At 43.7% G+C, this 20000-nt stretch overlaps 1 protein-coding gene and 1 long non-coding RNA gene across 2 annotated transcripts in view; both read left to right on the top strand.

The window, feature by feature from the left end:
• The first annotated feature begins 2123 nt into the window (after positions 1–2123).
• LOC139026184 (uncharacterized) lies at positions 2124–6152 on the top strand. Its single transcript, XR_011477924.1, has 3 exons — positions 2124–2208; positions 2303–2630; positions 5245–6152. It is a non-coding gene; the product is annotated as an uncharacterized lncRNA (long non-coding RNA).
• Positions 6153–14245: 8093 nt separating this feature from the next.
• Positions 14246–20000, top strand: part of LOC112076824 (proteasomal ubiquitin receptor ADRM1) — a 9068-nt gene continuing 3313 nt past the window's right edge. The window contains exons 1-6 of the mRNA XM_024143493.2: positions 14246–14357; positions 15954–16212; positions 16505–16621; positions 17421–17544; positions 17644–17812; positions 19742–19884. Of these exons, the coding sequence (XP_023999261.1) occupies positions 16003–16212; positions 16505–16621; positions 17421–17544; positions 17644–17812; positions 19742–19884 (763 nt within the window). The 5' untranslated portion in view covers positions 14246–14357; positions 15954–16002. The remainder of the gene's footprint in view (positions 14358–15953; positions 16213–16504; positions 16622–17420; positions 17545–17643; positions 17813–19741; positions 19885–20000) is intronic.

Here is a 20000-nt window from a genome sequence, read left to right as displayed (position 1 = left end):
TGATAACACGTAGTCTTGTGACCAGCTAGTAGTTGGTTGATATGGGGTGCAGTAGGCTACAGTACAACATTACTAATGAAACAACGTAGTCTTGTGACCAGCTAGTAGTTGGTTGATATGGGGTGTAGTAGGTTACAGTACAACATTACTAAATGATAACAACGTAGTCTTGTGACCAGCTAGTAGTTCGTTGATATGGGGTGCAGTAGGCTAAATCATTACTAAATGATAACAACGTAGCCTTGTGACCAGCTAGTAGTTGGTTGATATGGGGTGCAGTAGGTTAGTACAACATTACTAATGATAACAACGTAGCCTTGTGACCAGCTAGTAGTTGGTTGATATGGGTGCAGTAGGTTACAGTACAACATTACTAAATGATAACAACGTAGCCTTGTGACCAGCTAGTAGTTGGTTGATATGGGTGCAGTAGGTTACAGTACAACATTACTAAATGATAACAACGTAGCCTTGTGACCAGCTAGTAGTTGGTTGATTGGGGTGCAGTGGCTACAGTACAACATTACTAAATGATAGCAACGTAGCCTTGTGACCAGCTAGTAGTTGGTTGATATGGGGTGCAGTAGGCTACAGTAAACATTACTAAATGATAACAACGTAGTCTTGTGACAGCTAGTAGTTCGTTGATATGGGGTGCGCAGTAGGCTACAGCTAAACATTACTAATGATAACAACGTAGCTTGTGACCAGCTAGTAGTTGGTTGATATGGGGTGCAGTAGGTTACAGTACAACATTACTAAATGATAACAACGTAGCCTTGTGACCAGCTAGTAGTTGGTTGATATGGGGTGCAGTAGGCTACAGTACAACATTACTAAATAATAACAACGTAGCCTTGTCAGTAGAGCTGACCCGGGACGTGTTGGCTTAAGGTACAACTTCCTATTGAGGAAATGTAACACAACTCAATGTCATATTTAGAGTTACTGACATGAATAGAAACATATACAAGCAATCCATCACATGTATTATATAAAGCCCCTTTTACATCAGCAGTTGTCACAAAGTGCTTATACAGATACCCAGCCTTAAACCCCAAAGAGCAAGCAATGCAGACGTAGAAGCACAGTGGCTAGGAAAAACTCCCTAGAAAGGCAGGAACCTAGGAAGAAACCTAGAGAGGAACAAGGCTCTGAGGGGTGGCCAGTCCTCTTCTGGCTGTGCTGGTGGAGATTATAAAAATTTAGACAGATGACCAGCAGTGTCAGATAATAGAGGTTTACAGAGGGTGCATTAGTTCAGCACCTCAGGAGTAAATGCCAGTTGTCTCTTCATAGCTGAGCGTTTAGAGGTTGAGACAGTAGGTCCGGTAGAGAGAGACAGGATCAAACAGCGGGTCTGGGACAAGGTAGTACCTCTGGTGAGCCTTGAGCAGGTCAGGGTTCCATAGCTGCAGACAGAAACAGSAGAGACTGGATCAGCAGCGCGACCAGGTGGACTGRAGACAGGGACAGCCAGGAGTCGTCAGGCCAGGCAGTCCTGAGGCATGGTCCTAGAGCTCATGTCATTCAGTAATACATGTCCTTTGATGTCCTTTTTACTGGACACTGTTGATAGTCATTTTTCCAGAGCTAATCACTGACACACACACAAACTTAATTCATTTGTTGTATTGTATTTATTATGGATCCCCATTAGCTGCTGCCAAGACAGCAGTTAATCCTCTTTGGGTCCAGCAAAATGAAGGCAGTTATACAATTTTAAAAACATTACAATACATTTATAACGCATTAAGTGTGTGCCCTCAGCCCACTACTCTACTACCACATATTTACAACACAAAATCCTTGTTTGTGTGTGTACAGTGCAGTGTACAGTATGTTATTGTGTGTACAGTGTGTTATGTGTACAGTGTGTATGTTATTGTGTGTATGCATGTGTCTCTTCACAGTCCCCGCTGTTCCATAAGGTGAATTGTTATCTGTTTTTTAAGTCTAATTTTACCGCTTGCGTGAGTTACTTGATGTGGAATAGAGTTCCATGTAGTCATGGCTCTATGTAGTACTGTGCTCCTCCCATAGTCTGTTCTGTTTAGGTTGGTGTGTAGTCAAGGCTTTGTCATTAAAATTATTTTGTGCCCATATTTCAGACCTGGGTGACCGGTAACTGTCTTTCCACCAAGCTGTTCCAGACCTGGAGTGGGTGACAGGTAACTGTCTTTCCACCAAGCTGTTCCAGACCTGGGAGTTGGGTGAACGGTAACCATCTTTCCACCAAGCTGTTCCAAGCCTGGAGTGGGTGACAGGTAACCACTTTCCACCAAGCTGTTCCAGACTGGAGTGGGTGACAGGTAACCATCTTTCCACCAAGCTGTTCCAGACCTGGAGTGGGTGACAGGTAACCATCTTTCCACCAAGCTGTTCCAGGCCTGGAGTGGCACGCTGGAACTTCCAGAAGCTTGTAGACCTGAAGCAGTGTGTTGTGGTCCAGGTAATTATCACACACACACGTATAAACACTCACACAATCACTCACTCTGTTTTGTTGTATAATTATTTTAACTTAAGAACATTGTTCCTCTCTTTTAGATCTTACACCCTATTAGCTCAACCACAGTCCTCACAGCTGCAGTCGTCTGCTCCTGTACCTGCTACACCGGCCACGACAGGTGATACAGGTCATTATCACATGCATGTATACACACATGCACGATCTCCCTCACTTTGTGCTCTATTCAATCACGTCCGCTTTAGTTGACATCCACATAGTGGTTGTTTTGGTGGTGTCTGAGGTGGAACTGTGTTACCTCTTGAAGCTAGAGGGCAGTATTTTTTTGTTTGGAAAAATAACGTTCCCAATGTAAGCTGCCTATTTCTCAGGCCCAGATGCTAGAATATGCATATAGTTGACAGTTTAGGATAGAAAACACTAAAGTTTCCAAAACTGTCAAAATATTGCCTGCTTTTCCTTCATTTAAAGGGATATCAACCGSATTCCTTTTCCAATGGCTTCCTCAGGGTGTGAACAGACTTTAGACATAGTTTCAAGCTTTTATTCTGAAAAATKAGCGAGATTTATCAAATCGCGTCAGTGGATAGCCAGATATCCTTTGATTAGTTCTTGCGCGCAAAAGTGGTAGCTCAACATTTTCTGTCTCTATTGTATTGAATAGTCCGGTTGAAATATTATTGATTATTTATGTTAACTTTTTAGGGATAGGGGGCAGCATTTTCACTTTTGGATGAATTGCGTGCCCAAACTGAACTGGCTCCCACTCTGTCCCAGATGATAATATATGCATATTATGCATATTATGCATATTTATTAGTATTGGATAGAAAACACTCTGAAGTTTCTAAAACGATTTGAATGATGTCTGTGAGTATAACAGAGCTCATATGGCAGACAAAAACCTGAGAAGAAATCCAAACAGGAAGTGAGAAATCGATTTWCAAAACAGTGCCTATTGAAATCCCTGTTAGTTATGGATGTGCATRCACTTCCTAGGGCTTCCACTAGATGTCACCGTCTTTAGATACTGGTTTTAGGATTCTACTATAAAGGAGGGGCTCATAGGRGCTATTTTACTGAGTGGTCTGTCAGAGAGCCTCGGGCTCATGATGCGYGATCACGAGAGATTTTATCTCTATTTGTGACTCCTATCTTTGGCTGGAAAATGKCTGTGTGTTTTTTTGACTTGGCTCTGAACTAACATAATCATATGTTGTRCTTTCGCTGTAAAGCCTTTTTGAAATCGKACACGATGGGTAGATTAACAAGATGTTTATCTATCATTTGCTGTGTTGGAGTTGATTCAGGTTGTCCCTCTCACCAGACCGTTCATCTGGGGACCTTGTGTGGTCTGATTGGTGCATTTSTTTGCTCTGGTTGRTTGAACTGCCTGGCCTGGAGTGGGGCTGTGGCTGCCTGGACAAATTATCAACACAAATAAAATAAAAACCTAAAATACCGCTCTTAACAATTAGARAGAGGTCTGCCTTGGGCAGGTTATTCACAAATATTGCCCAAAGAAGGGGTTGYCTGTTAGGCAGCCTACCCCAGTGTCCCAGACGGAGCATTTATTTGCAGGATTGATTTAGCAGTTGAACCTAATCGGGTCAACTTTCTACAAGGCTACAGTTCCATTACCCCCCCCCACCCCCCTCCCCCCCCCCCCCCCCCCCCCTGCTGACCTGGCTGTAACAAAGCTACAGTTCCATTACCCTCCTGCTGACCCGCTGTAACAAGGCTACAGTCCCATTAACCCCCACCCCCCCCCTGCTGACCTGACTGTAACAAGGCTACAGTCCATTACCCCCCCTGCTGACCTGGCTGTAACAAGGCTACAGTCCCATTTTGTGGTTGTGCAGGAAGCCCTTACTGATTTCATATGGTCAAAACTAAAAAATGTTTTTTCAAGTTCTCGAAAGATTGTGACAATTTTACTAATGACATGCCACTGGCTTTGAGTAAAGCCAGAGTGTCTATATATACGGATGACTCAACACTATACATGTCAGCTACTACAGCGACTGAAAGACTGCAACACTTAACCAAGAGCTGTAGTTAGTTTCAGAGTGGGTGCAAGGAATAAGTTAGTCCAAATACTTCTAAAACTAAAAGCATTATATTTGGAACAAATCATTCACTAAACCCTAAACCTCAACTAAATCTTGTAATTAATAATGTGAAATTGAGTAAGTTGAGATGACAAACCTGCTTGGAGTAACCTTGGATTGTAAACTGTCATGGTCAAAACATATTGATACAGTAGTAGCTAAGATGGGGAGAAGTCTGTCCATAATAAAGCGATGCTCTGCCTTCTTACCAACACTATCAACAAGGCAGGTCCTACAGGCCCTAGTTTCTACCTTCTTAAACTATCAACAAGGCAGGTCCTACAGGCCCTAGTTTCTACCTTCTTAACAACACTATCAACAAGGCAGGCCCTAGTTTTGTCGCACCTAGACTACTGTTCAGTCGTACGGTCAGGTGCCACAAAAAAGGACTTAGGCAAATTGCATTTGGCTCAGAACAGGGCAGCACGGCTGGCCCTTGGATGTACACAGAGAGCTAATATTAATAATATGCATGTCAATCTCTCCTGGCTCAAAGTGGAGGAGAGCTTGAATTCATCACTACTTGTATTTATGAGAGGTACTGACATGTTAAATGCACCGACCTGTCTGTCTAAACAAGATTCTCTGGCCTATTGAAACCAAGCACCACCCCTACGGTCTAGCAGGGTGGTGCCAGCATCACGCTTTGTGGATGTTTTTCAGCGGCATCGACTGGGAGACTAGTCAGGATGGAGGGAAAGATGAATGGAGCAAAGTACAGAGAGATCTATGATGAAAACCTGCTCCAAAGTGCTCAGGACCTCAGACTAGGGTGAAGGTTCACCTTCCAACAGGACAACGACCCTAAGCACACAGCCAAGACAACTCAGGAGCTCTGGCACGGCCAGAGCCCGGACTCGAACCTGATCWAAAATCTCCSGWGACACCAGAAAAAAGCTGTGCAGCGATGCTCCCCATCCAACCTGACAGAGCTTGAGAGGATCTGCAGAGAAGATACAGGTGTGCCAAGCTTGTAGCATCATACCCAAGAAGACTCGAGGCTGTAATCGCTGCCAAAGGTGCTGAGTAAAGGGTCTGAATACTTATGTAAATGTGACCTTTTATTTTTTATTTTGAATATCTTTGTTTTTGCTTTGTCATTATGGGGTATTGTGTGTAGATTGATGAGGGGAAAACGATTTAATATATTTTAGAATAAGGCTGTAACGTAACAAAATGTGGAAAAAGTTAAGGGGTCTGAATACATTCCAAATGCACTGTATATATGGTGTAAATTGTATATGGTGTATATATGGTGTAAATATGGTGTGTCGATCGCTGCCTGCACCTGCCCGCCTGTCCAACATCACTACACTAGACGGCTTTGACTTAGAATATGTGGACAACTACAAATACCTAGGTGTCTGGTTAGACTGTAAACTCTCCTTCCAGACTCACATCAAACATCTCCAATCCAAAGTTAAATCTAGAATTGGCTTCCTATTCCGCAACAAAGCATCCTTCACTCATGCTGCCAAACATACCCTTGTAAAACTGACCATCCTACCAATCCTCGACTTCGGTGATGTCATTTACAAAATAGCCTCCAATACCCTACTCAATAAATTGGATGCAGTCTAYCACAGTGCCATCCGTTTTGTCACCAAAGCCCCTTACACTACCACCACTGCGACCTGTACACTCTCGTTGGCTGGCCTTCGCTTCATACTCGTCGCCAACCCACTGCCTCCAGTCATCTACAAGACCCTGCAGGTAAAGTCCCCCTCTATACTCAGCTCGCTGCGTCACCATACAGCACCTACCTGTAGCACGCGCCCAGCAGGTATATCTCTCCTGTCACCCCCAAAACCAATTCCTCCTTTGGCCGCCTCTCCTTCCATTCTCTGCTGCCAATGACTGGAACAAACTACAAAAATCTCTGAAACTGGAAACACTTATCTCCCTCACTAGCTTTAAGCACCAGCTGTCAGCAGCAGCTCATAGATTACTGCACCTGTACATAAGCCCATCTATAATTTAGCCCAAACAACTACCTCTTTACCTTACTGTATTCATTTATTTATTTTTCTCCTTTGCCACCCCATTATCTCTATCTCTACTTTGCACTTTCTTCCACTGCAAACCAACCATTCCAGTGTTTTCTTATTGCCTATATTGTATTACTTCGCCACCATGCCTTTTATATTTTTATTTATTTTCTATATATATTTGTTTGCCTTCACCTCCCTTATCTCACCTCACTTGCTCACATTGTATATAGACTTATTTTTCACTGTATTATTGACTGTATGTTTGTTTTACCCATGTGTAACTATGTGTTGTTGTATTATCGAACTGCTTTGCTTTATCTTGCCAGGTCGCAATTGTAAATGAGAACGTGTTCTCATTTGCCTACCTGGTTAAATAAAGTGAAATAAAAAAATAAAAAAATGGTGTGTATATAATGTGTACTTTATATGGTGTAACTCTATATGGCTGTACATATGGTGAGTCTAGTGTGTATATATGGTGTGTCTATGGGGTACTGATTTTGTGCGTACATATGGTGTATCTATGGTGTTACACTGTATTTGTGTACATTATGTGTGTCTATGGTGTATACTGTATTGGTGTACATATGGTGTGTATATATGGTGTGTCTATGTGTATACTGCTATTTGTGTACATATGGTGTGTATATGGTGTATACTGTATTTGGTTACATATCGTGCTTATTTGTACTGATTGCTACATATGGTGTGTATATGGTGTATATATGGTGTGTCTATGGTGTATACTGTATTTGGTGTACATATGGTGTGTATCATGGTTATATACGGTGTTTATATGGTTACACTGTATTTTTGGACATAGGTGTATATATGTGGTACATATGTGTTATATGGTGTATACTGCTATTTGGTGTATATGGTGTATATATGGTGTGTCATGGTGTACACTGATTTGGTGTACATATGGGTGTATATATGGGGTGTATATATGGTGTTTTATATGTGGTCTATGGTGTAGATGGTGTCTACGTGGTGACTCACCAGAAAAAAGATGTCTCACTTCTGTATTTCCCACAGGATATTAGTAAAGAGCTATCCGGCGCCGAAAAGAGATGGCCTGCCTCGCTTTGTTGTTCTTGGAAAATATGCATATTTCTGTTTTTTTACGTGTATTTCTTACATCGGTACCCCGCGCTAATCTTAAAGGTTTCCATTACATACAGTCAGAGCACTACTGAATATACCATTAACTCAACTCATCCATCGCTTCCTCACAGGGAATATGAACTTTCCCGAAACGGATCCAGGACTTTTGCCTTCCACACATACAATGGATCTGCATCCCACCTTGCGACCCTGTGCGACGCCGTAAAAGGGAAACGTGCGCGTCTCTTGGTCAGGCCCTTCGGCAGACGGGGGCACATCCGCTCCCACTCCCCGAGCATACTACCGCCAATGTCCAACTCTCTGACAATAACGTCGATGCAAATCCGAGCCGCGTAGCCATTCCAGAAGACATCAGGGATGTGCAAACGTGCTCTGAACTTCACGAACATGGCCTAACTCAAGGGACCGCTAACGGAGTCAGTGCAGCAGCTGGTTTCGTCATGCTTCGCCCGACAAAACAAACATCTTTCCGGTTAAGAAGAGGGCGGCGGGGTATGCCTTATGATTAACGAGAAGTGCTGTGATCATCATTAACAAACACACACAAGAACTCAAGTCTTTCTGCTTCAACCTGACTCCTAGAAACCTCCTCACAATTCAAATGTCGACCGCATTCTACCAACGGACATTCTCGTCAACTCATAATCACCAGCGCTATACCATTCCCCCCCAAGCAGACAACATCGATGGCCCTGAACGAACTGAATCTGCACTCTTTGTAAACTGGAAAACACACCACCCTGAGGGCTGCATTCATCTAGCTTGGGGATTTTTTAACAAGGCTAATCTAAAAACAAAAACTCCCTAAATGTTCCTTCAGCATATCGATTGTTGCTACCAGGGCTGAAAACACTAACCATTGTCTATACTTAATTTCCGCACGCCTTTATAAGGCCCTTCCCCCGCCCCCCTTTCGAAAAGCTGACCACGACTCACATTTTGTGATTCCAGCCTACAAACAAAAAACCTCAAACAACAAGCTCCCGCGCTCAGGTCTGTTTCAACGCTGGTCCCGACCCAATCTAATCCACGCTTCAAGACTGCACTTCATCACGCGGATGCGAATATGTTCCGCATCGCCGTCCCAACAACAATATTGCACGAATATGCTCATCTCGCGTGAGCAGTTCATTAGGAAGTGCCAATTGCACGATTCGCTACCCACAGCAACCGATAAAAACATCTCCCAAACCAGAAACCGTGGATTGCACGGCCAGCATTCGCGTGAAACTGAAAGCGCGGCGACCAAACTGCTTTTAACCAGGCAGGTACCGGAAGCATGACCGAATACAAAACAAGCTGTAGCTATTCTCTCCGCAAGGCAATCAAACAGCTACATCTCCAGTACAGAGACAAATCGAGTCGAAATCAACAGCTCAGCACACAAAGGTATGTGCAGGTCTACCCAGTCAATCACGGATTACAAAAAGAAAACCAAGGCCCCGCGAGCGACCTCAGATGTCTTGCTCCCAGACAGGCTAAAACAACTTTTTTGCCCCGCTTTTGAGGACAATACCAAGTGCCACTGACACGCCCCCTACCAAAAACCTGCGGGCCTCTCCTTCACTGCAGCGAGGTGAGCTAAAACATTTAAACGTTTAACCCTCGCAAGGCTGCAAGCCCAGACGGCCATTCCCAGCCGGCGTCCCTCAGAGCAAAATGCGCAGACCAGCTGCTGGTGTGTTTACGACATATTCAATCAAGTCCTATTTCCTTCTTNCCACCAACTTTCTCGTTCTCTTCTCGTTATCCTCTCACCTCTCTTCTTTTCTTAAGAAACCTAAGGTAACTGAGCTAAACCGACTACCGCCCGTAGCACTCACTTCCGTCATCATGAAGTGCTTTGAGAGACTAGTCAAGGACATATCACCTCCACCTACCTGACCCCTAGACCCACTCCAATTTGCTTACCGCCCAATAGGTCCAACAGACGACGCAATCGCAACCACACTAACCTAACCCATCTGGACAAGAGTAATTACCTATAAACCATAGTATCCTCCAAACTCGTCATCAAAGCTCGAGACCCTGGGTCTCGACCCCGCCCTGATGCCACGTGGACTGGACTTCCTGACGGCCTGCCGCCCCAGGGGGTGAAGGTAGTAACACACACTATCCACCCGCTAATCCTCAACACTGGGCCCCAGGGCAATGGTTGCGTGTGAGCCCTCTCCTGTACTCCTCTGTTCACCCACGACTGCGTGGCCATGCACGCCTCCAACTCTATCATCAAGTTGCGACAACACTACAGTGGTAGCTTGATTACCAACAACGACGAGACGGCCTACAGGGAGGAAGTGAGGGCCCTCGGAGTGTGGTGTCAGGAAAATAACCTCACACTCAACGTCAACAAAACAAAGGAGATGATTGTGGACTTCAGGAAACAGCAGAGGGAGCACCCCTGGAGCACCCCCCTAATCCACATCGACGGGACAGTAGTGGAGAGGGTAGTAAGTTTTAAGTACCTCGGCGTACACATCACGGACAAACTGAATTGGTCCACCCACACAGACAGCGTTGTGAAGAAGGCGCAGCAGCGCCTCTTCAACCTCAGGAGGCTGAAGAAATTCGGCCTGTTACCTAAAACACTCACAAACTTCTATAGATGCACAATAGAGAGCATCCTGTCGGGCTGTATCACCGCCTGGTACGGCAACTGCTCCGCCCACAACCGTAAGGCTCTCCAGAGGGTAGTGAGGTCTGCACAACGCATCACTGGGGGCAAACTACCTGCCCTCCAGGACACCTACACCACCCGATGTCACAGGAAGGCCATAAAGATCATCAAGGACAACAACAACCCGAGCCACTGCCTGTTCACCCCGCTATCATCCAGAAGGCGAGGTCAGTACAGGTGCATCAAAGCTGGGACCGAGAGACTGAAAAACAGCTTCTATCTCAAGGCCATCAGACTGTTAACTCCAGCTCACTTTAATAATGGAAATTGATCAAAAATGTATCACTAGCCACTTTAAACAATGCCACTTAATATAATGTATATACTGTACTCTATACCATCTACTGCATCTTGCCTATGCCGTTCTATACCATCACTTATTCATATATCTTTATGTACATATTCTTTATCCCTTTACACTTGTGTGTATAAGGTAGTAGTTGTGGAATTGTTAGGTTAGATTACTCGTTGGTTATTACTGCATTGTCGGAACTAGAAGCACAAGCATTTCGCTACACTCGCATTAACATCTGCTAACCATGTGTATGTGACAAATAACATTTTATTTTATTTAATTGAGAGAGTCATTTTTCTGGGTCAACAACATTCAAACAAATCCTGAAAGTAAATGGTCAGCTCCACCCACAGCTTGCCTGAAGCAGTAAGACTGTCAATAGCACACGTTTTAGGCCTATACACACACACAATGAACTTGTTGACACTAGCTAGGTCGCTAATCCACACCCTCAAATGAGCTCAAATGAAGGTTGGCCATATTTTTTTACTTAACTAGGCAAGTCAGTTGAGAACAATTTCTTATTTACAATGACGGCCTACCCCAGCCAAACCCAAACCCGGACAACGCTGGGCCAATTGTGCGCCGCCCTATAGGACACCCAGATCACGGTCGGTTGTGACAGAGCCTGGAATCGAACCAGGGTCTGTAGGGACACCTTTAGCACTGAGATTCAGTGCCTTGGAACGCTGCGCCACTTTGGATGCAGGATTCTGCTCCTGGATGTGTGACATGCCCAATAATGAACCATACATTTGATTTATGCTATCCTCTATAGTCTCTAGTCAGCCATTGTCAGAGACGCCTGTCTTCTTGATGACAACATAATGAAACAACTCCCTTTAAAAAAATGTGCACACGATGCTAAATGTGGGTAGGTTTATGGAGGAAGTTATAGGCATATCCATGCTATGTGTTGCAGTCCACATCACTAAATCATGCATCCAGTCTGTATGAGAAGTCGCTTATTTCCATTACAGTGAACAGAATCCTTTGTAACTCGTGTTGTGGAATCATGGGCTCGTTCGGCCCACAGACTTACTGTACGTATGGGTTGGCCTCACTGAACTCAATATATGTTCTGTTCTTCTTAATGGCCAAGGCATGACATTCTAACATGGCTAGTACTGGCATCAGCTGATCAGTTAAATAGCCAACTAGTTAACAGGAACTAGATTCGTGGAAAAGAGTCCAACCAAGCAAGGCTAACTAAATCAAACCTAGATCTGATTTGCTTAGCTAGCTGGCTAAAGAACATAACGAATCTTTGGTCAGGGGGACCTTAACATGACTTGGTGTTTCTTTGGACCAGTGAATGGAATATGGTTCTATATACGAAAAGTAGATCAAACATTTGTTGTGACAAACATCGACAACAACTAACGTTAACTAGCTAGGTAGTTAGATATAATCACCGGTCCCATTTACAGCAAATCCAGATTTACCCAACACGCCGGGTGTCCATGTTAGCTAGTTAACGTTAGCTGGATATCAAATTTTAGATGTTTAAGTTAGCTAGTTAAATGGTTAGCTAAAATATAGCTAAACTTACTAGCCAGTTAACGTCAGCCAATTCATCATGGCCTGGTATTTAAAACCAACCTACCAGCAATCTCCCACTCGCTGTCTAGAAAATAAAGATCGGAAGACAAACCGTAAAGCGGATAATCTCTTGCTACCGCATCAAAGGAACACAGCATCCATGTTAGGTTAGCGGTTGCTAGTTAGCAGTGACAGCCAGCATGCTAGCTAACACCACCCGGGCACGACTCATTCACTAACGTTAGCTCGCTAATCCAAGGACGGCGGAGAAGCAAGCAGGCATGCCCGGGGATACGAAATATGCTATCAAATGCACTTCTTACCGTTTTGCTACTTGGGCACAGTGGATTTTCGATTTTGAAAGGTATCTATGCTGTTCGCATGCCAAGCAACAGTTCACACTAGCTTCCTTGGTTGAGCACTCAATAAAAAAGCACGTAGTAAACTAGCTAAACTAGAGCGGTACTGGCTGGCTGTCAATCCCTCCCACGTCCAGGGCTGCGTTCATTACGAAAACATATAACGGAAACAGTGTTGTACTGAACGACCCATATGTAAAAACAACGGAGGGGTTTGCTTCGTTCCGTTTGTTTCCGTTTAAGATATATTTTTCAACAGAATTGGCATAATGGATACACCCCTGTTCAAGAACATTGAATAACGTTTTGGGGAAACGTGTATCAGTACAAATCGTTCCGCAACGTAGCACAGGTTCAATCGAACTGAACGCACCCCGGGTGTTGGAAAAGTGGGAGGTATGAGGGAATTCGCACAGAAGTCCAGAAGTCATATTAATAAAATCAAAATATTCCCTCGTTTTGTCGATCACAAAATAATTATTTTCTGATCTCGACAAAACGAGGGATTTTGTTTTTCATATGTCCTTTCTGTTCTTCCGCAAATCCGTCCTGAGTGATGTAATCAAGAAAAATMGAGTAGTATTTCCCCCTTTCACAAGCCCACTTTACAATAGCTTTCTAAAACATGTCTGATCTATCCTTCAACATTTCCAAAAGCTAGTCTTTGATGGAGAAATACATGAACCCGTTCCTGCATCAGATTTTGGAACTTGTATTGATAGGTCTAACCTGGCATTGTTTCGTAACAAGCCTTGCCTAGGTAGGCTTGTTACTAGTTTACCTAACAATGGTTTATATATATACTAGATGACTGACAGGAGGCGCTGTTATGAAGCTCCATCTTGGCACTCCTCCACCGTTGTAAAAAAAATAATTTTGATGTTATTGAAATGCATTTATTAATGTCTACATTTTTTTTATTTTTTTTACATGTTTATTCTATTCCAGACACCTTAATGCATACTTTTAAATCAACTAAAATGTTATTGGTCACGTACACATATTTAGCAGATATAATTGCAGATGTAGCAAAATGCTTGTGTAAGAAATATTATTTGAGCTAAACATACAAATAAAACATGAACAAATACATACAACCTTTTCCTTAAAGTATAATTTTTGGAAAGTTCTACTGTTACTGTCCCCATTACAAAATAACTTAAATACATGTAATTTTGTCCTTGAAAAATGTGATTGAAATATTGTAGAATTCCATTAATTCCTATGGAGAACTACTTCTCATTTGCCGTGCATATGAGACATTGGTGTCAGAAGTGCGATGGCGCCTGTGAGACCATCAGAGAGGCATGCACATGTAGAATTAAATAGAACTATGACCATCCTAGAGTTCTATTGTCACGCGTCTTTGGTGACCCACATTTGACACTAGTGTAGCAAACGASGACAAAGTCTATCTAAGCAAGTGGCATTCGTTGTAATACACTTTATTTGTAATGGTTAAGTCATGTATGACTTTCCATMATACACTTTTTATACAGTGTTGGAAGCCTTTAATCTCTGTTTACAAAATCTCACAGGACAACACACATTTAAAATTGAGCAGTATATCCTTAGGTTTGAGATCCAGGAAAATAAAAACCACACAGGAAATCCAGAGACCAATGTGCTTGCCATTTCTAGTGGGTGGCGATGATACATGTTTTCTACTGGTAGAATTGCGAAAGAGTCACCATAGAAGAAGCAAACAGTTCATCCACCCCACGAAGAAGACCAACGAGGAAGTCTGATACAAMAAATAACTTTTGTTGCCAGCTAAACTTCAGGTAATTCAATACAAATGTATACGGAATGTGAAATGTAGAAAGATTAATTATTCAGTTAAATTTGAGGGAACATCGGTATGTGTTTTTCTTGAGAATTACGGTTTTGAAAAACTAGTCCCGTCCTCAGATTTGAGTTTTAGCCTTGTCATGAGCTAACGTTAGCTAGCTACTTAGCCTATGCTAACTAGCTAGCAAGTATCAGGACACAGCCAGACACTCATTTTATAACTAGCTAATGCTATAATTTAAAAGGAAACGTTAGCTAATTTGCCTGGAAGCTACATGTTTTTTAGATTATACGTTTCCATCCTATGAATTTCTTGTTGATAGTTAGCCAAACAACATTATTTGGTTGATTTTCCTCGTCTTGAAACTGCAGTTGAATTGTCCAGCTAGCTACGCTGAACAWTTTTTTTTAAAAAACGCAACATGTAAAGTGTTGGTTTCAGGAGTTGAAATAGAAGATCCCTGAAATGTTCCATACGCACGTTTGCGTGGAGTTTTAACTCTCAAATTTTGCGCACAAAGTTGTTTACATCCCTGTTAGTGAGCATTTCTCCGTTGACAAGATAATCCATCCACTTGACAGGTTCGATTTTTTTTAAATTTAACTAGGCAAGTCAGTTAAGAACAAATTCTAATTTTACAATTACGGCCTACCCTGGCCAATTGTGCGCTGCCTTATGGGACTCCCGATCACTGCCAGTTGTGATACAGCCTGGGATCGAACCTGGGTCTGTAGTGATGCCTCTAGCACTGCGATGCAGTGCCTTAGACTGCTGCACCACTCAGGATTTCACCACAGGTGTGGCATATCAAGAAGCTGATTAAACAGCATGATCATTACACAGGTGCACCTTGTGCTGGGGACAATAAAAGGCCACTAAAATGTGCAGTTTTGTGTCACAACACAATGCCACAGATGTCTCAAGAGTTGAGGGAGTGTGCAATCAGCATGCTGACTACAGGAATGTCTACCAGAGCTGCTGCCAGAGAATTTAATGTTCAATTCTCTGCTATAACCAGCCTCCAACGTCGTTTTAGAGAATTTGGTAGGTACGTACAATCGACCTCACAACTACAGACCACGTGTAACTACATCCGCCCAAGACCTCCACATCTGGCTTCGTCACCTGCGGGATCGTCTGAGACCAGCCACCCTGACAGCTGATGAAACTGAGGAGTAATTATGTCTGTAATAAAGCCCCTTTGTGGGGGAAAAACTCATTCTGAATGGCTGGGCCTAGCTTCCCAGTGGATGGGCCTATGCCCACCCATGACTGCGCCCCCTTGCCCAGTCATATGAAATCCATAGATTAGGGCCTAATGAATTTATTTCAATTGACAGATTTCCTTTTATATGAACTGGTAACTCAGTAAAATCGTTGCAATTGTTGCATGTTGTTTTTATATATTTTTGTTCAGTATATAATCAAGTAATTACATAGCACATTTTCAATAGTAGTCCTATATCATGTGACACTGCAGAACAATACTATGTCGTTAATAGTCATTTTTAAGCATGCTTGTGCAACTGTCTGCTAGGTCAGGGAAGGAAAAAATTTAAATAAAATCCCTTGTCTCCTCCCACTTCAGAAGTAAAACCAACCAGCCTACGTGTCTGTCAACAACCCCGAGGATCATCATGTCTTCAGGTGCCCTATTCCCCAGCCTGGTGTCAGGCTCCCGGGGCTCGTCCAGTAAATACCTGGTGGAGTTTCGTGCCGGTAAGATGACCATGAAGGGTAGCACAGTGACACCGGACAAACGTAAGGGCAGCGTGTACGTCCAACAGACGGACGACTCCCTTATCCACTTCTGCTGGAAGGACCGGGGCTCTGGAAACGTTGATGATGTGAGTGGATTGCTGGATTTTGATCAAGTTGAATCAGATGGCGTAGAGTCTCTAGCCTGGTCCCATTTTTGGTTTGCTCAAAGATGGCAGCAATGGAGTTTGTAAAACTGTATGAACAGATTATTGTACCAGGCTATGATGTTTCTGGTAGCGAAACAGTATATAAACTGAGGAAAATCTAACGATTTATATAATATTAACCCAGTAATTTATTTTWWTTWTTWTWTWTTTTATAAATGTGATGGTTTCCGGTAAGTTTTATAATATCCTTGCTTGGTGTTTTTGATTCCAGGACTTGATCATCTTCCCTGATGACTGTGAGTTCAAGAAGGTGAGCCAGTGTACTACTGGGCGTGTGTTTGTGCTTAAGTTCAAGGCTGGATCCAAGAGGCTGTTCTTCTGGATGCAGGTGAGGGTTGAARTAACATTACACATAACATTTGAACATAATACCATTTCTTTTGACATGGAACTATAGCACACAGGGTGGGGATTAGTTAGCCTGGTGGTCCCAGGTCTGTTGGTACTGTCTTGGCAAATGTGTGACAATGACCATAGGAGTTTGGCAAGACAGCATAAATGGGTCTGGGACCAGTCAAGGAAATAATGGGATTATGTAAGACCCTTTCTTAAAGGCCCAAAGCAGCTGTTTTTTATATATTAATATTAAATGTTTTCTGGGGAACAATTCAGWATCTTACTGTAATAGATTTCCATTAAAATGTGCAAAAAATATATATTAAAAATGAGCCAAATAACTTTCTCAAGCAAGAACAGAAACTTAGCTGTTATTGGTAGAGAGATTTGGCACTATTTTTCTTATTGGTAGAGAGATTTGGAACTCTCTTTGTTATTGGTAGAGAGATTTTGAACTCTCTTTGTTATTGGTCTGTTAACCAATTTTCATCACGTATGGTGATGTCACCATGGAAAGCGAAAACTCCCACCCATGCAAACCTGTTGCTTTAGAAGGTCCAGTGTTGATTGTATTTTCAACCATCAGGATATAACACCGATCCTATGTTTTCACACTTTTACAGTGTTCGTTTCATCAGCTGTTTTTAAAATATGATATAAAACACAAGAAAAAAACTTTTCTACTTCACATGCCCTTTTTATACTTTATTTGTTCTTTATAATGTTATCCATTTCTCTTGTCACCAAGAGCCAATACTTTTGATATTGATCTCTATTCCTGTGATCACCAGGAGCCTAAATCAGACAAGGATGAGGAGTATTGCCGTAAGGTGAATGAGTACCTGAACAACCCTCCCATGCCTGGAGCACTGGGCAGTGGAGGGAGTAGCAGCCACGAGCTGTCTGCTCTAGGAGGTAGGACACACACAGACCACTCAACATTCATAACAATTTATTTGAATTGTTTCGTCTCTAAGTTCAGAATTATTCTTTTTTTTCTTCCCCCTCCCCCAGGTGAGGGTGGCCTGCAAAGCCTCCTGGGTAACATGAGCCATACACAGCTGATGCAGCTGATTGGACCAACTGGTCTGGGAGGACTTGGTGGTCTAGGGGCCCTAGCAGGACCAGGTCTGGCCAGTCTGTTAGGCAGTGGAGGCCCTGCTACCAGCTCTTCATCCTCCAGGTAAGGGGCCCTAGCAGGGGAGAAGGGGAGGGCGTGTGATATGATTTTCAGTGTGGCTGTGGTCGAGGCGGAGCAGAGTACCCTAGATCAGTACAGCATGCTAAAGAGCTGGTCTGTCTTCTTTGGCTCCATAGCAGCCAAGCCTGCTGTTCCTTTGGTTCCGTAGCCAGCCAAGCCTGCTGTTCCTTTGGCTCCGTAGCGCGCAAGCGCTGTTCCATTGGCTCGTAGCCAGCCAAGCCTGCTGTTCCTTTGGCTCGCTAGCCAGCCAAGCCTGCTGTTCCTTTGGTTCCGTAGCCAGCCAAGCCTGCTGTTCCTTTGGTCCGTAGCCAGCCAAGCCTGCTGTTCTTTGGCTCCGTTAGCCAGCCAAGCGGCTGTTCCTTTGGTTCCGTAGCAGCCAAGCCTGCTGGTCTTCGTTCCTTTGGTTCCGTAGCAGCAAGCGGCTGTTCTTTGGGCGTAAGCCAGCACGCCTGCTGGTCTTCGTTTCTTTTGCTCCGTAGCCAGCCAAGCGGCTGTTCCTTTGGCGCGTAGCCAGCCACGCCTGCTGGTCCTTCGTTTCTTTGCCTCCGTAGCCAGCAACTACACAGCTAAAACAATAATGTCAGACAAGTGGAGAGACAGCAAACAGCTGCATGAAATACATTTTTTTACCTGTTATTCTATTGACATTGTTTCATGGATATACACAAAAACCATCTGCTGAGGCGTGATTTTACCTGTCTGTCCTAACTGTCTGGTCCTAACTGTCTCGCTCTAACAGTTAATTCTCTGTGCGCGGTGGAGATCGCAACATTGTTTCAATTTTGAAATGCGAAGGTCAGAGAGCTAGACCGTATTGTTTATTCAAATCAAAGGTCAGAGAGGTAGACCTCCCGAGTGGTGCAGTGGTCTAAGGCATCGCAGTGCTAGCTGTGTCGCTAGAAATCCTGGTTCGGGTCCAGGCTCTGTCGCAGCCAGCCGGGAGACCCATGGGGCGGCGCACAATTGGCCCAGCGTCGTCCGGGTTAGCGGAGGGTTTGGTCGACAAGGATGTCCCATCGCACACTAGCGACTCCTGTGGCGGGCCGGGCGCAGCGCACGCTGACACGGTCACCAGGTGTACGGCGTTTCCTCCGACACATTGGTGCGGCTGGCTTCCGGGTTAAGTGGGCGCTGCGTTAAGAAGCAGTGCGGCTTGGTTGGGTTGTCTTTCGGAGGACGCACGGCTCTCGACCTTCGCTTCTCCCGAGTCCGTACGGGAGTTGCAGCGATGAGCCAAAAACTGTAACTACCAATTTGGATACCAAGAAATTGGGGAGAAAAAGGGGGTAAAAAAAATCAGAGGTTATTTTATTCAAATCCCCACTGCAAACCGAGTGCTAGGCTAGAAGCAAGGGGAAATAATGTCGAGATGCTTTTTTTACAGTGGAGGTCAACTTAATGAATTGTCTGGCTGGGCTGATGAGACAGTGGATGATGATTTATCCAATAGAACCGTAAAAAAGTAGCCTTTTTTTTTTTTTTTTTTTGCATCAAAGGCCTTCCCGTTCTAAACGGATTGTTTAGCACAGCTTAGAATGTGTTTCAACCAATCACAATGCTTGTTTTGACCAACCCGTTTTTATAGAATAGCTAATAGCAACGCCAGTATTGTTAGTTTGATTCCCGGAGGCTACCCATGCGTGAAATGTATGCACACATTGACTGTAAGTCGTTTTTGGATTAGAGCATCTGTTAAATGGCATGTTATATTAGCCAATTGGTGTTTTTCCTCAGACTGGTTTGACAGTTTAATGTACCAAATGTCCTTTCTGTATAGACTGTTAAGGTATTAAAATTTTGTACAGTATATKGTTTTTTTAGCGTAGACTATTTACATAGATACAAGCTATGCTACGATTTACAGTACGCATCATAACAATCATTATAATTCCTCCGCTCTTCCCACCACAGCTCCCGTAGTCAGTCTGCGGCCGTCACCCCGTCCTCCGCTTCCTCCTCCACCAGGATCAGTTCGACCGTGGCCCCCACCACTCCAGTTACCCCTGCTGCCACCACCGCTGCCTCGCCCACTGTCACCCCCACCACTCCTGCCGGTACTGTTACTACCATATCTTCTGTCTATAGTATTGCACCCTACTGGTTTACTGTTATCACCATATCTACTGTCTATAGTATTGCACCCTACTGGTTTACTGTTATCACCATATCT

The sequence above is a fragment of the Salvelinus sp. IW2-2015 genome, unplaced genomic scaffold (assembly GCF_002910315.2).
Source record: "Salvelinus sp. IW2-2015 unplaced genomic scaffold, ASM291031v2 Un_scaffold4069, whole genome shotgun sequence".
Taxonomy (NCBI): Eukaryota; Metazoa; Chordata; class Actinopteri; order Salmoniformes; family Salmonidae; genus Salvelinus; species Salvelinus sp. IW2-2015.
Note: the sequence above shows the minus strand (reverse complement) of the source record. Positions and strands in the feature narration are given on the sequence as shown.